We start from the raw sequence: 17330 nt of genomic DNA, 5'->3' as shown, positions 1-17330 counted from the left end.
GGTTTAGTGTCTGCTGCACCCTGAGCTTGTTAGCTGTTAGCGGGTGGCAGGTTACCTGATAACAACAAAGAGAGAAACAGAGAGAGATGAAGCTTCACAGACATACACAGTGAGGGGAGGAGATTCTTGACTCAAAAGCAAGATTTTTGGCTTTTATAAGTACTATAGAGCAGTGGTGTACATGTTTGAATTCCAAGTGTCAAATGCACATCATTTAATTGGTTCCATTGCGCCAAGCAGGCAAGATCAATGTCACGCCCTGGCCTTAGTTATCTTTGTTTTCTTTATTATTTTGGTGAGGCCAGGGTGTGACATGGGTGATTTATGTGTTTTGTCAGCCCCCCGCACCAGGCTTCCTGTGCGTGTCCAGAGCCCAGTACTCCCTGTTCCTCCTGCCCGCACTCGCCCTGAGGTGCGTGTCCTCGGCCCAGTACCACCAGTGCCGGTACCACGTACCAGGCCTACAGTGCGCCTCGCCTGTCCAGAGCTGCTAGAGTCTCCCGCCTGTCCAGAGCCGCCAGAGTCTCCCGACTGTCCAGAGCCGCCAGAGTCTCCCGTCTGTCATGAGCCGCCAGAGTCTCCCGTCTGTCCAGAGCCGCCAGAGTCTCCCGTCTGTCCAGAGCCGCCAGAGTCTCCCGTCTGTCATGAGCCGCCAGAGTCTCCCAACTGTCATGAGGATCTTCCAGAGCCGCCAGTCAGCCAGGATCTTCCAGAGCCGCCAGTCAGCCAGGAGCCGCCAGAGCCGTCATTCATCCAGGATCTGCCAGAGCTGCCATTCAGCCAGAAGCTGCCAGAGCCGTCAACCAGCCTGAGCTACCTCTCAGTCCGGAGCTGCCCCTCAGTCCAGTGGGGCCATTTAGTAGGGTTGCCAATCCTAGGTTGGCGGTGAGGGTCAACGTTCCTAGGACGCTACAAAAACGGACTAAGACTATGGTGGAGTGGGGTCCACGTCCCGCGCCAGAGCTGCCACCGTGGACAGACGCCCACCCAGACCCTCCCCTATGGGTCTAGGTGTGCGACCGGGAGTCCGCACCTTTGGGGGGAGGGGGGATACTGTCACGCCCTGGCCTTAGTTATCTTTGTTTTCTTTATTATTTTGGTTAGGCCAGGGTGTGACATGGGTGATTTATGTGTTTTGTCTTGTCTTGGGGTTTTTGTAGATTTATGGGGTTGTGTTCTTTTAGGTGTCTAGGTAAGTCTATGGTTGCCTGGATTGGTTCTCAATCAGAGGCAAGTCTTTATTGTTGTCTCTGATTGGGAGCCATATTTAGGCAGCCATATTCTTTGGGTATTTTGTGGGTGATTGTTTCCTGCTTTTGTGTTTTCTGCACCAGTTAGGACTGTTTCGGTTTTCATGTTTATTTGTTTTGTAGTTAGTTCATGTTAAGTGTCTCTTATTAAAGAACCATGAGCTATAACCACGCTGCGTTTTGGTCCGCCTCTCCTTCCCAGGAAGAAAGCCGTGACACTCAATCAAGCACTGCAAAATATTAGTTTATTTATTTTAAGTCATATTGTTTGAACCTTGGGCCACATTCAGCAGGAAGCAATGTTTTGGAAGATTCAGATAGAAATATGCTATGTAGAACAAGCATTCCTCTTCCAAATGTAGAATAAGGAATCACGTCGGCTCTATGGAATTTCTATCTACAACGATCAAGAACGTGTTGCAACTGAACGTGGCTCACATCTGCCATTCCAAGTATACAGCAGTACAGAGCAGTCTATAAAGACATGTCTCTGAACTCACTGCACCTCCTGCTGAAATTCGGCCCCAATTAAGACACTCCGCCCTGGGTCAAGGGTAAGGCCAGGTTACTGGCAGAACCGGAGAGATTCTGACACTGACGCTAATCTTTATCGATACGTGTAGCAATCGCCATAATGGCCAATTGCGCAGAGCAAAAATATGTCCTAAGCCAAGCAATGAATATTCACAAGACAATCAATAGAGACTAGAATGATTGTCACGAGCAGCATTTACCTGGAGACAGGCAGGGCTGGACCAGAACAGATTTCTGCTGAGTCTGAGTATTCCAGAACAATTAGAATAAGAGTGTTCCACAAGCTAGATTCTAAAATGTTATGGAGAGGAAAGGAGAGGCAGCTTGATTGAGCTACTGATGATGGTCAGACAGTCAGTCATTCTCCATACTGACAACTTTAAGAGTCAAGAGACTCACAATTGTATTGGAGAGCAATTGAGAGTAGTTTGATTGTTGCTAGATTGTTGTGGAAAGCAAGAGAGAGAGAGAGAGAGAGAAAGCAAGCGAGAGAGAGAGAGACAGAGAGTGAAAGCGAGACAGAGAGAGAGAGAGAGAGACAGAGAGAGAAAACCACTTCTCCAATCTTTTTGGCTCTATAACAAAGAATAAAGAGCAAAAACATATACATGATCAAATACAGATCTTAGAATCAACTATTAAAGACTACCAGAACCCACTGGATTCTCCAATAACATTGAATGAGTTACAGGACAAAATAAAAACCCTCCAACCCAAAAAGGCCTGTGGTGTTGATGGTATCCTCAATGAAATGATCAAATATACAGACAACAAATTCCAATTGGCTATACTAAAACTCTTTAACATCATCCTTAGCTCTGGCATCTTCCCCAATATTTGGAACCAAGGACTGATCACCCCAATCCACAAAAATGGAGACAAATTTGACCCCAATAACTACCGTGGAATATGCGTCAACAGTAACCTTGGGAAAATCCTCTGCATTATCATTAACAGCAGACTCGTACACTTCCTCAATGATAACAATGTACTGAGCAAATGTCAAATTGGCTTTTTACCAAATTACCGTACAACAGACCATGTATTCACCCTGCACACCCTAATTGACAACCAAACAAACCAAAACAAAGGCAAAGTCTTCTCATGCTTTGTTGATTTCAAAAAGCCTTTGACTCAATTTGGCATGAGGGTCTGCTATACAAACTGTTGGAAAGTGGTGTTGGGGGTAAAACATACGACATCATAAAATCCATGTACACAAACAACAAGTGTGCGGTTAAAATTGGCAAAAAACACACACATTTCTTCACACAGGGTCGTGGGGTTAGACAGGGATGCAGCTTAAGCCCCACCCTCTTCAACATATATATCAACGAACTGGCGCGGGCACTAGAAAAGTCTGCAGCACCCGGCCTCACCCTACTAGAATCTGAAGTCAAATGTCTGCTGTTTGCTGATGATCTGGTGCTTCTGTCACCAACCAAGGAGGGCCTACAGCAGCACCTAGATCTTATGCACAGATTCTGTCAGACCTGGGCCCTGACAGTAAATCTCAGTAAGACCAAAATAATGGTGTTCCAAAAAGGTCCAGTCACCAGGACCACAAATACAAATTCCATCTAGACACTGTTGCCCTAGAGCACACAAAAAACTATACATACCTTGGCCTAAACATCAGCGCCACAGGTAACTTCCACAAAGCTGTGAACGATCTGAGAGACAAGGCCAGAAGGGCATTCTATGCCATCAAAAGGAACATAAATTTCAACATACCAATTAGGATTTGGCTAAAAATACTTGAATCAGTCATAGAGCCCATTGCCCTTTATGGTTGTGAGGTCTGGGGTCCGCTCACCAACCAAGACTTCACAAAATGGGACAAACACCAAATTGAGACTCTGCACGCAGAATTCTGCAAAAATATCCTCAGTGTACAACGTAGAACACCAAATAATGCATGCAGAGCAGAATTAGGCCGATACCCACTAATTATCAAAATCCAGAAAAGAGCAGTTAAATTCTATAACCACCTAAAAGGAAGCGATTCCCAAACCTTCCACAACAAAGCCATCACCTACAGAGAGATGAACCTGGAGAAGAGTCCCCTAAGCAAGCTGGTCCTGGGGCTCTGTTCACAAACACACCCTACAGAGCCCCATGACAGCAGCACAATTAGACCCAACCAAATCATGAGAAAACAAAAAGATATTTACTTGACACACTGGAAAGAATTAACAAAAAAACAGAGCAAACTAGAATGCTATTTGGCCCTACACAGAGAGTACACAGCGGCAGAATACCTGACCACTGTGACTGACCCAAAATTAAGGAAAGCTTTGACTATGTACAGACTCAGCGAGCATAGCCTTGCTATTGAGAAAGGCCGACGTAGGCAGACATGGCTCTCAAGAGAAGACAGGCTATGTGCTCACTGCCCACAAAATGAGGTGGAAACTGAGCTGCACTTCCTAACCTCCTGCCCAATGTATGACCATATTAGAGAGACATATTTCCCCCAGATTACAAAGATCCACAAAGAATTCGAAAACAAATCCAATTTTGAAAAACTCCCATATCTACTGGGTGAAATTCCACAGTGTGCCATCAGAGCAGCAAGATTTGTGACCTGTTGCCACGAGAAAAGGGCAACCAGTGAAGAACACGCACCATTGTAAATACAACACATATCTATGCTTATTTATTTTATCTTGTGTCCTTTACCATTTGCACATTGTAAAAACACTGTATATATATATATATATAATATGACATTTGTAATGTCTTTATTGTTTTGAAACTTCTGTATGTGTGATGTCTACTGTTAATTTTTTATTGTTTATTTCACTTTATATATTATATACCTTACTTGCTTTGGCAATGTTAACACATGTTTCCCATGCCAATAAAGCCCCTTGAATTGAATTGAATTGAGAGAGAGAGACAGAGACAGAGAGAGAGAGAGAGACAGAGACAGAGAGAGAGAGAGAGAGAGAGACAGAGAGAGAGAGAGACAGAGACAGAGAGAGAGACAGAGACAGAGAGAGACAGAGAGACAGAGAGAGACAGAGAGAGAGAGAGAGAGAGAGAGAGAGAGAGACAGAGAGAGAGAGAGAGAGAGAGAGAGAGAGAGAGAGAGAGAGAGAGAGAGAGAGAGAGAGAAAGATGTTCTGCTTCTTACCTCTCGCCACTGTTTGGTCTCCACCCCCTGAGTGTACAACACCACCACTGGAAAGAGAGGTAGTGGGAGAGAGAGAGGGAGAGGGGGGGAGAAAGGACAGAGAGAGAGAGGGAGAGGGAGGATGGAGAGGGAAAGAAAGAGAAAGGAGGGAGAGAGAAAATTAAAACAACAAGATAAAAGGGGAAGAGAAACAGATTACCAATCGCTTTTAAAAACCGTGACATTTCTTCATTTTATAAAACAAATGCTCTTTCTATCATCACATTCATCATTACACATATTCATTTAACACCACCATTTCCACTGTTTTTCCAGTATCACATTACCAGATCGAGGTATTAATCTCTGCAGGTGAGAGATACACTAACGATTAACAAAGTCCCCAACAGGGCAACGGGGAATGCATCATTTAAAATATGATTTCTAAACAGTAGGATTCCCCTTAATATCCCTCTTTGCTTTCCTCATGTAAACAGTGGATTGAAGAAGAAGCTGAGCATGCTGGGACAAGGCATGTGACCTGTCAGATATAACCCCGGGTCCTTCTCATCTTTGGGAGAATGTAAAGGCACTGGGTGGATAGAGAGTGAAGTAGTATACCCTGGTCTATTAGAAGGAAGGAGACTGGGGGATAGAGAGTGAAGTAGTATACCCTGGTCTATTAGAAGGATGGAGACTGGGGGATAGAGAGTGAAGTAGTATACCCTGGTCTATTAGAAGGAAGGAGACTGGGGGATAGAGAGTGGAGTAGTATACCCTGGTCTATTAGAAGGAAGGAGACTGGGGGATAGAGAGTGAAGTAGTATACCCTGGTCTATTAGAAGGATGGAGACTGGGGGATAGAGAGTGAAGTAGTATACCCTGGTCTATTAGAAGGATGGAGACTGGGGGATAGAGAGTGAAGTAGTATACCCTGGTCTATTAGAAGGAAGGAGACTGGGGGATAGAGAGTGAAGTAGTATACCCTGGTCTATTAGAAGGATGGAGACTGGGGGATAGAGAGTGAAGTAGTATACCCTGGTCTATTAGAAGGAAGGAGACTGGGGGATAGAGAGTGAAGTAGTATACACTGGTCTATTAGAAGGAAGGAGACTGGGGGATAGAGAGTGAAGTAGTATACCCTGGTCTATTAGAAGGAAGGAGACTGGGGGATAGAGAGTGAAGTAGTATACCCTGGTCTATTAGAAGGAAGGAGACTGGGGGATAGAGAGTGAAGTAGTATACCCTGGTCTATTAGAAGGAAGGAGACTGGGGGATAGAGAGTGAAGTAGTATACCCTGGTCTATTAGAAGGAAGGAGACTGGGGGATAGAGAGTGAAGTAGTATACCCTGGTCTATTAGAAGGAAGGAGACTGGGGGATAGAGAGTGAAGTAGTATACCCTGGTCTATTAGAAGGAAGGAGACTGGGGGATAGAGAGTGAAGTAGTATACCCTGGTCTATTAGAAGGAAGGAGACTGGGGGATAGAGAGTGAAGTAGTATACCCTGGTCTATTAGAAGGAAGGAGACTGGGGGATAGAGAGTGAAGTAGTATACCCTGGTCTATTAGAAGGAAGAAGACTGGGGGATAGAGAGTGAAGTAGTATACCCTGGTCTATTAGAAGGAAGGAGACTGGGGGATAGAGAGTGAAGTAGTATACCCTGGTCTATTAGAAGGAAGGAGACTGGGGGATAGAGAGTGAAGTAGTATACCCTGGTCTATTAGAAGGATGGAGACTGTGGGATAGAGAGTGAAGTAGTATACCCTGGTCTATTAGAAGGAAGGAGACTGGGGGATAGAGAGTGAAGTAGTATACCCTGGTCTATTAGAAGGATGGAGACTGTGGGATAGAGAGTGAAGTAGTATACCCTGGTCTATTAGAAGGATGGAGACTGTGGGATAGAGAGTGAAGTAGTATACCCTGGTCTATTAGAAGGAAGGAGACTGGGGGATAGAGAGTGAAGTAGTATACCCTGGTCTATTAGAAGGATGGAGACTGGGGGATAGAGAGTGAAGTAGTATACCCTGGTCTATTAGAAGGATGGAGACTGGGGGATAGAGAGTGAAGTAGTATACCCTGGTCTATTAGAAGGAAGGAGACTGGGTGGATAGAGAGTGAAGTAGTATACCCTGGTCTATTAGAAGGAAGGAGACTGGGGGATAGAGAGTGAAGTAGTATACCCTGGTCTATTAGAAGGAAGGAGACTGGGGGATAGAGAGTGAAGTAGTATACCCTGGTCTATTAGAAGGATGGAGACTGGGGGATAGAGAGTGAAGTAGTATACCCTGGTCTATTAGAAGGAAGGAGACTGGGGGATAGAGAGTGAAGTAGTATACCCTGGTCTATTAGAAGGATGGAGACTGGGGGATAGAGAGTGAAGTAGTATACCCTGGTCTATTAGAAGGAAAGAGACTGGGGGATAGAGAGTGAAGTAGTATACCCTGGTCTATTAGAAGGATGGAGACTGGGGGATAGAGAGTGAAGTAGTATACCCTGGTCTATTAGAAGGAAGGAGACTGGGGGATAAAGAGTGAAGTAGTATACCCTGGTCTATTAGAAGGAAGGAGACTGGGGGATAGAGAGTGAAGTAGTATACCCTGGTCTATTAGAAGGATGGAGACTGGGGGATAGAGAGTGAAGTAGTATACCCTGGTCTATTAGAAGGAAGGAGACTGGGGGATAGAGAGTGAAGTAGTATACCCTGGTCTATTAGAAGGATGGAGACTGGGGGATAGAGAGTGAAGTAGTATACCCTGGTCTATTAGAAGGAAAGAGACTGGGGGATAGAGAGTGAAGTAGTATACCCTGGTCTATTAGAAGGATGGAGACTGGGGGATAGAGAGTGAAGTAGTATACCCTGGTCTATTAGAAGGAAGGAGACTGGGGGATAGAGAGTGAAGTAGTATACCCTGGTCTATTAGAAGGAAGGAGACTGGGGGATAGAGAGTGAAGTAGTATACCCTGGTCTATTAGAAGGATGGAGACTGGGGGATAGAGAGTGAAGTAGTATACCCTGGTCTATTAGAAGGAAGGAGACTGGGGGATAGAGAGTGAAGTAGTATACCCTGGTCTATTAGAAGGAAGGAGACTGGGGGATAGAGAGTGAAGTAGTATACCCTGGTCTATTAGAAGGAAGGAGACTGGGGGATAGAGAGTGAAGTAGTATACCCTGGTCTATTAGAAGGAAGGAGACTGGGGGATAGAGAGTGAAGTAGTATACCCTGGTCTATTAGAAGGAAGGAGACTGGGGGATAGAGTGAAGTAGTATACCCTGGTCTATTAGAAGGAAGGAGACTGGGGGATAGAGAGTGAAGTAGTATACCCTGGTCTATTAGAAGGAAGGAGACTGGGGGATAGAGAGTGAAGTAGTATACCCTGGTCTATTAGAAGGAAGGAGACTGGGGGATAGAGAGTGAAGTAGTATACCCTGGTCTATTAGAAGGAAGGAGACTGGGGGATAGAGAGTGAAGTAGTATACCCTGGTCTATTAGAAGGAAGGAGACTGGGGGATAGAGAGTGAAGTAGTATACCCTGGTCTATTAGAAGGATGGAGACTGGGGGATAGAGAGTGAAGTAGTATACCCTGGTCTATTAGAAGGAAGGAGACTGGGGGATAGAGAGTGAAGTAGTATACCCTGGTCTATTAGAAGGATGGAGACTGGGGGATAGAGAGTGAAGTAGTATACCCTGGTCTATTAGAAGGAAAGAGACTGGGGGATAGAGAGTGAAGTAGTATACCCTGGTCTATTAGAAGGATGGAGACTGGGGGATAGAGAGTGAAGTAGTATACCCTGGTCTATTAGAAGGAAGGAGACTGGGGGATAGAGAGTGAAGTAGTATACCCTGGTCTATTAGAAGGAAGGAGACTGGGGGATAGAGAGTGAAGTAGTATACCCTGGTCTATTAGAAGGATGGAGACTGGGGGATAGAGAGTGAAGTAGTATACCCTGGTCTATTAGAAGGAAGGAGACTGGGGGATAGAGAGTGAAGTAGTATACCCTGGTCTATTAGAAGGAAGGAGACTGGGGGATAGAGAGTGAAGTAGTATACCCTGGTCTATTAGAAGGAAGGAGACTGGGGGATAGAGAGTGAAGTAGTATACCCTGGTCTATTAGAAGGAAGGAGACTGGGGGATAGAGAGTGAAGTAGTATACCCTGGTCTATTAGAAGGAAGGAGACTGGGGGATAGAGTGAAGTAGTATACCCTGGTCTATTAGAAGGAAGGAGACTGGGGGATAGAGAGTGAAGTAGTATACCCTGGTCTATTAGAAGGAAGGAGACTGGGGGATAGAGAGTGAAGTAGTATACACTGGTCTATTAGAAGGAAGGAGACTGGGGGATAGAGAGTGAAGTAGTATACCCTGGTCTATTAGAAGGAAGGAGACTGGGGGATAGAGAGTGAAGTAGTATACCCTGGTCTATTAGAAGGAAGGAGACTGGGGGATAGAGAGTGAAGTAGTATACCCTGGTCTATTAGAAGGAAGGAGACTGGGGGATAGAGAGTGAAGTAGTATACCCTGGTCTATTAGAAGGAAGGAGACTGGGGGATAGAGAGTGAAGTAGTATACCCTGGTCTATTAGAAGGAAGGAGACTGGGGGATAGAGAGTGAAGTAGTATACCCTGGTCTATTAGAAGGAAGGAGACTGGGGGATAGAGAGTGAAGTAGTATACCCTGGTCTATTAGAAGGAAGGAGACTGGGGGATAGAGAGTGAAGTAGTATACCCTGGTCTATTAGAAGGAAGGAGACTGGGGGATAGAGAGTGAAGTAGTATACCCTGGTCTATTAGAAGGAAGAAGACTGGGGGATAGAGAGTGAAGTAGTATACCCTGGTCTATTAGAAGGAAGGAGACTGGGGGATAGAGAGTGAAGTAGTATACCCTGGTCTATTAGAAGGAAGGAGACTGGGGGATAGAGAGTGAAGTAGTATACCCTGGTCTATTAGAAGGATGGAGACTGTGGGATAGAGAGTGAAGTAGTATACCCTGGTCTATTAGAAGGAAGGAGACTGGGGGATAGAGAGTGAAGTAGTATACCCTGGTCTATTAGAAGGATGGAGACTGTGGGATAGAGAGTGAAGTAGTATACCCTGGTCTATTAGAAGGATGGAGACTGTGGGATAGAGAGTGAAGTAGTATACCCTGGTCTATTAGAAGGAAGGAGACTGGGGGATAGAGAGTGAAGTAGTATACCCTGGTCTATTAGAAGGATGGAGACTGGGGGATAGAGAGTGAAGTAGTATACCCTGGTCTATTAGAAGGATGGAGACTGGGGGATAGAGAGTGAAGTAGTATACCCTGGTCTATTAGAAGGAAGGAGACTGGGTGGATAGAGAGTGAAGTAGTATACCCTGGTCTATTAGAAGGAAGGAGACTGGGGGATAGAGAGTGAAGTAGTATACCCTGGTCTATTAGAAGGAAGGAGACTGGGGGATAGAGAGTGAAGTAGTATACCCTGGTCTATTAGAAGGATGGAGACTGGGGGATAGAGAGTGAAGTAGTATACCCTGGTCTATTAGAAGGAAGGAGACTGGGGGATAGAGAGTGAAGTAGTATACCCTGGTCTATTAGAAGGATGGAGACTGGGGGATAGAGAGTGAAGTAGTATACCCTGGTCTATTAGAAGGAAAGAGACTGGGGGATAGAGAGTGAAGTAGTATACCCTGGTCTATTAGAAGGATGGAGACTGGGGGATAGAGAGTGAAGTAGTATACCCTGGTCTATTAGAAGGAAGGAGACTGGGGGATAGAGAGTGAAGTAGTATACCCTGGTCTATTAGAAGGAAGGAGACTGGGGGATAGAGAGTGAAGTAGTATACCCTGGTCTATTAGAAGGAAGGAGACTGGGGGATAGAGTGAAGTAGTATACCCTGGTCTATTAGAAGGAAGGAGACTGGGGGATAGAGAGTGAAGTAGTATACCCTGGTCTATTAGAAGGAAGGAGACTGGGGGATAGAGAGTGAAGTAGTATACCCTGGTCTATTAGAAGGATGGAGACTGGGGGATAGAGAGTGAAGTAGTATACCCTGGTCTATTAGAAGGAAAGAGACTGGGGGATAGAGAGTGAAGTAGTATACCCTGGTCTATTAGAAGGATGGAGACTGGGGGATAGAGAGTGAAGTAGTATACCCTGGTCTATTAGAAGGAAGGAGACTGGGGGATAGAGAGTGAAGTAGTATACCCTGGTCTATTAGAAGGAAGGAGACTGGGGGATAGAGAGTGAAGTAGTATACCCTGGTCTATTAGAAGGATGGAGACTGGGGGATAGAGAGTGAAGTAGTATACCCTGGTCTATTAGAAGGAAGGAGACTGGGGGATAGAGAGTGAAGTAGTATACCCTGGTCTATTAGAAGGAAGGAGACTGGGGGATAGAGAGTGAAGTAGTATACCCTGGTCTATTAGAAGGAAGGAGACTGGGGGATAGAGAGTGAAGTAGTATACCCTGGTCTATTAGAAGGAAGGAGACTGGGGGATAGAGAGTGAAGTAGTATACCCTGGTCTATTAGAAGGAAGGAGACTGGGGGATAGAGTGAAGTAGTATACCCTGGTCTATTAGAAGGAAGGAGACTGGGGGATAGAGAGTGAAGTAGTATACCCTGGTCTATTAGAAGGAAGGAGACTGGGGGATAGAGAGTGAAGTAGTATACCCTGGTCTATTAGAAGGAAGGAGACTGGGGGATAGAGAGTGAAGTAGTATACCCTGGTCTATTAGAAGGAAGGAGACTGGGGGATAGAGAGTGAAGTAGTATACCCTGGTCTATTAGAAGGAAGGAGACTGGGGGATAGAGAGTGAAGTAGTATACCCTGGTCTATTAGAAGGAAGGAGACTGGGGGATAGAGAGTGAAGTAGTATACCCTGGTCTATTAGAAGGATGGAGACTGGGGGATAGAGAGTGAAGTAGTATACTCTGGTCTATTAGAAGGAAGGAGACTGGGGGATAGAGAGTGAAGTAGTATACACAGGTCTATTAGAAGGAAGGAGACTGGGGGATAGAGAGTGAAGTAGTATACCCTGGTCTATTAGAAGGATGGAGACTGGGGGATAGAGAGTGAGAGTAGTATACCCTGGTCTATTAGAAGGATGGAGACTGGGGGATAGAGAGTGAAGTAGTATACCCTGGTCTATTAGAAGGAAGGAGACTGGGGGATAGAGAGTGAAGTAGTATACCCTGGTCTATTAGAAGGATGGAGACTGGGGGATAGAGAGTGAAGTAGTATACCCTGGTCTATTAGAAGGATGGAGACTGGGGGATAGAGAGTGAAGTAGTATACCCTGGTCTATTAGAAGGATGGAGACTGGGGGATAGAGAGTGAAGTAGTATACCCTGGTCTATTAGAAGGAAGGAGACTGGGGGATAGAGAGTGAAGTAGTATACCCTGGTCTATTAGAAGGAAGGAGACTGGGGGATAGAGAGTGAAGTAGTATACCCTGGTCTATTAGAAGGAAGGAGACTGGGGGATAGAGAGTGAAGTAGTATACCCTGGTCTATTAGAAGGAAGGAGACTGGGGGATAGAGAGTGAAGTAGTATACCCTGGTCTATTAGAAGGAAGGAGACTGGGGGATAGAGAGTGAAGTAGTATACCCTGGTCTATTAGAAGGATGGAGACTGGGGGATAGAGAGTGAAGTAGTATACCCTGGTCTATTAGAAGGAAGGAGACTGGGGGATAGAGAGTGAAGTAGTATACCCTGGTCTATTAGAAGGATGGAGACACACAAAATTATTGAACTCTGACACTATTATATACAGTATGTTAAAGTCTCCTCCATTCTTCATCCATTTCTAGAGTAGGACCATAGAAGTAACATTGTGTGCGTCCCAAATGGCACTATATCCCCTTTTAAAGTGTAATACTTTCGACCAGGGACACTTCCAAGACCTCTATACAGAAAGACCCCCTGGAGACTGTGATCATAGGTCTCCTCTCTTCCTCTCCACTCCTCTCCTCTACGCTGAGGCAGCTAAATCTCAAAGACGCCCATTTGTATTCAGTCAGGGTTGTGTTTAAACCGTACTGTAGCTGCATTACATTAAAGGGGATGGTTCGGGAAGTACTGTATCTACTTCCCCAGAGTCATATGAACTCGTGGATACCATATTCATGTCACTGCGTCATTGCCAAAATCCCAAACTATCCCTTTAAGGTACTGTCTCTTTCTGTAACTTTAGCTGTGAGGAAGACCTGTTCCATTACTGTGCAAATGAGATGCAGTTATTGAGGGAACACTTTGAAATAGCGGAGTCAACTAAATCCCAGCTAAGCCGAAGATAGAAACAGGCGATGAAAGTGCAGGGGGGAAAAAAGACAAAGAAATTTAGTTTTTCTAAGTGGAGGAATTTTTGATCATATTTTGCATTCTTTCACATGTATTTTGACGACAGAGTGATCTTTATTCTTTACACCTACTAGCCATATAATATAAGCCAGTAATTCTTCTGTAATTTTTTTTTTGTGATTGTGATAAATGTAAGATGATAACTGTAAAGTACTTACATGGATCAGATTTGGAGAATGTGTCTCTGTCTAACAGATCCCTGAAATAGAAGAGATTCATCTGATTTAATATTCTTGAAGGGGAGTGAGGTCATAAGAGTTCATAAGGAGTTCATAAGGAGGTCATAAGAGTTCATAAGGAGGTCATAAGAGAGCTCATAGCCACCAAGATATAGAAGATACAATACATGTTTAGACTGTTTGGACTGTGTACTGAATTGGCTGTGTATGTATTGAAATAATATGCCAACAATCCCACTCAACTCAACTCAAACACATACAATGACTTTTAATATGTTTAGTGTATAGCCTAGATTACAACGTCCCTCTCTTTAAAACACATTGCATTACACTGCTTCATCAAAATGTCTCCATATAAATCCTACAATTTGTAACATTATTTATAACGTTATTTACAGTCAGATGGTGCACCACCATCCAACAAACCAACATATCCCCATGGCCTTGTGTTTTCACTGCCAAAGTACAGTCCTGTAAAGTAACACACAGTAAATCTCCAGCGAGCTCCCAGAACACCGAGGACACTGCATGGAGGCAGAAGCGTCCATTGAAAACCTTGTGCACCACTTCAGGGGAAAAACCAGCCAATTCTGAGAAATCAGAGAGCAAAGTGTGATGAAGATTGCAGTAGGTTGTGGTTCTAAGGAAGATTGTGTGCCTGGTCCTAGTTTGTTTCCCCCTGTGATAATGGGGCTGGCAGCTAGCACTGTGGAGTGTTGTGCCGCCACCCTTTGTGACCCGGTAAATATGGAGTGCAGGCCCCGGGAAACCAGGGGGGGGGGGGGCAGCAGGGTGAGCAACCGTAGCATACCACAGCACACAGTCACACCGGAAGAACCACAGTCATTACTGTCCAACTAAAACCATACATACACACACATACGGTATACTATTTGGAATTTTTAGCCCTCCCTCTCTGAACATCTTCCATCCTGCTGGAGTGGACACGGACAGGAAGTGATGTCCCCAGTTACGGAAATATATTTTCTACTTTTCAAATTCATTTGCATTTTTTCTCTCTCTCTTCTAAATCCATGTGGCATTTCTCCAACTGTGGAGACTAGTGAATCCCAAGTTACACCCTGTTCCCTATTTAGCTCATTACTTTTGATCAGGACCCATTTTGTAGTGCACTAGATAGGTGATACAGTACTGTAGGTCGCCATCTGGGACACAAGAAAAGCAGTCTCATCAGAATTTCCATATTTACTACTGCATCAAACCTGCCTTTGATGTCCTGTTATAGAATATTACAGTCAATAAATATCTCACTAGCAGCACAGTATAACCCATCCCATCCCTGCATCCGGGGGGTTTAATACAACGTCATCCATTACTGGGACGTGAGGGGAAGTGTGTCTGCAACTGACATGACTACAGTTAGAACGTTGTCATTGTAATTATCATTAGAGAGAACAAAGCCATCCGTGTCAAACCCACACACACACACACACCTCGTTGCATCCACCTGGCTCTGCTCTGTTCTGTCTTCCATTAAGCTAAACCAATTAGCTTGCCCGTCACCTTTTCCCTGTCTGTCTAAATGGAATATTTGGAACTTTAGAGCAGAGCTAAAGTATGACATGTCCACCTGTCACAGTGTTAATTAAGGTTATTGTCACACCCTGGCCATAGTGAGTGCTTATATTCTCTATTTTGGTTAGACCAGGGTGTGACTAGGGTGGGCATTCTAGTTTCTTTATTTCTATGTTTTCTAGTTCTGTGTGTTTGGCCAGTTGTGGTTCTCAATCAGAGGCAGCTGTCTATCGTTGTCTCTGATTGGGAATCATACTTAGGCAGCCTTTTTTCCTTTCACATTTGTGGGTAGTTATCTTTGTTAGTGGCACTATTGATCAAGTTAAGCTTCACGGTCGTTTCTTTGTTTCTTGTTTTGTTGGCGACATTTATATAAATAAAAGAGAAATGTAGGCTCACCACGCTGCGCTTTGGTCCAGTCATTTCCAGGAAGACGCCTGTGACAGAACTACCCACCACAAAAGGACCAAGCAGCGTGGTAAGGAGGAGCAGCGTTTTCTGGACTCATGGACTTGGGAGGATATCCTGGATGGCAAAGGATCCTGGACGTGGGAGGAGATCCTGGCCGGAAGGGATCGCCTCCCATTGGAACAGGTGGAAGCAGCTAGGAAGGCGGAGGCAGCTAGAAAAGGGGCCCAGCGTTACGAGGGGACACGGCTAGCAATGAAGCCCGAGAGGCAGCCCCAAACAATGTTTTAGGAGGGCACACGGGGATATTGGCGGAGTCAGGTTATAGACCTGAGCCAATTCCCTGTGCTTACCGCGGGGAGCGAGTGACCGGGCAGGCACCGCGTTAGGCGGTAAAGCGCACAGTGTTTCCGGTGCGCCTGCACAGCCCGGTGCGCTCGGGGCCAGCTCTCCGCAAGTGCCATGCTAGAGTGGGCATCCAGTCAGGGTGGATTGTGCCAGCTCAGCGCTCTTGGTCTCCGGTGCGCGGTTTCGGCCCAAGGTATCCTGTGCCGGCTCTGTGCACTGTGTATCCGTCTGCGCTTTGACTGCTCAGTGCGTCCTATGCCAGCGCTCCTCCTGTGCCAGGTTAAAGTGGGCATTCAGCCAGGGAGTGGTGCCAGGGATAAGTGGTACCAGATCTCCAGTTCATCCTGTGCCTCCTCCAAAGACCAAGCCTCCAGTTGGTCTCCCCAGCCTGGTGAGTCCTGTGCCTGCTCCACGGGCCAGTCCGGGGCCCGCAGTGAGGGTCCCCAGTCCGGGGGCCGCAGCAAGGGTCCCCAGTCCGGAGCCCACAGCGAGGGTCCCCGCTCGAGAGGCGCCACCAAAGTGGGGGGAACCAGAAGAGGGGGGTCTACGTCCAGCACCAGAGCCGCCGCCGTAAGGGATGCCCACCCGGACCCTCCCCTTTAGAGTCAGGCGCAGAGGAAGGCTCCGGCCATGGAGCGGGACTGGATGCCATGCCTGGACTGGGAACCGGTGCAGAGGGCTCAGGGCTGGTGACACACTCTTCAGGGTGAGTGCGGGGAGCCGGCACAGGACGTACCACGCTGAGAAGGCGCACTGGAGGCCTGGTGCGTGGAGCCGGCACAGGTTTCACCGGCCTGATGACACGCTCTTCAGGGTGAGTGCGGGGAGCCGGCACAGGACGTACAGGGCTGAGGCGCTGCTCTTCAGAGCGAATGCGCTGCAGAATACACCTACCCAACATCTCTCTCCGCTCTCCCTGCTACATCGATTTACATATATCCATTTCAGGAATGTTGTTAAATGGACTTCTTTATCACTATCTAATCATGGCATGGGGTTGTTCAATGACAGATATGTATTTGTTTAAAATCATTTCATTTCAGAGACAAGTAATCTACCAATGCTAAATATCTGTCTCTCTCTCAGAAATAAGGAATAGTGCTAGGTTTTACACATGGAATAAATAACTACACTTTTAATAAAGAACTGTACAAATTAACACTTGTAACATCAATATTTAAAAAAATGTAAACAAAATAATTGAATGCAGTTATACGATATCTGTATTTAAAACATTTACATTTGAAAAGTTAGTCATTTAGCAGATGCTCTTATCCAGAGCGACTAAAGATAGCTATGTGAGACAACCACCTATCACAGTCAAATATACAGGATATGAACATTCCATTCCAGCTAAACAGTGGATATATACAGTTGAAGTCAGGAGTTCACATAAACCTTAGCCAAATACATTTAAAGTCAGTTTTTCCTCAATTCCTGTAGTATGGAGGTACTAGATGGAGAAGTGGTATGGAAGGCAGTCAGTTGATAGGTGGAGAGTTCAGTAGCATATACAGTTGAAGTCGGAAGTTGACATACACCTTAGCCAAATAGATTTAAACTCAGTTTTTCACAATCCCTGACATTTCATCCTAGTAAATAATCCCTGTTTAAGGCCAG

At 45.6% G+C, this 17330-nt stretch overlaps 1 protein-coding gene across 2 annotated transcripts in view; it reads right to left on the bottom strand.

Annotated features, from left to right (window-relative positions):
- LOC135527745 (copine-5-like) overlaps positions 1–17330 on the bottom strand; it is a 188911-nt gene that overhangs the window by 139044 nt on the left and 32537 nt on the right. For both annotated transcript variants that reach the window (XM_064956278.1, XM_064956279.1), the window contains exons 2-3: positions 13398–13438; positions 4924–4970 (exon numbers count right to left, since the gene is read on the bottom strand). In XM_064956278.1, coding sequence (XP_064812350.1) covers positions 4924–4970; positions 13398–13438 — 88 coding nt within the window. The remainder of the gene's footprint in view (positions 1–4923; positions 4971–13397; positions 13439–17330) is intronic.

Source organism: Oncorhynchus masou, chromosome 33, assembly GCF_036934945.1.
Source record: "Oncorhynchus masou masou isolate Uvic2021 chromosome 33, UVic_Omas_1.1, whole genome shotgun sequence".
Taxonomy (NCBI): Eukaryota; Metazoa; Chordata; class Actinopteri; order Salmoniformes; family Salmonidae; genus Oncorhynchus; species Oncorhynchus masou.
Note: the sequence above shows the minus strand (reverse complement) of the source record. Positions and strands in the feature narration are given on the sequence as shown.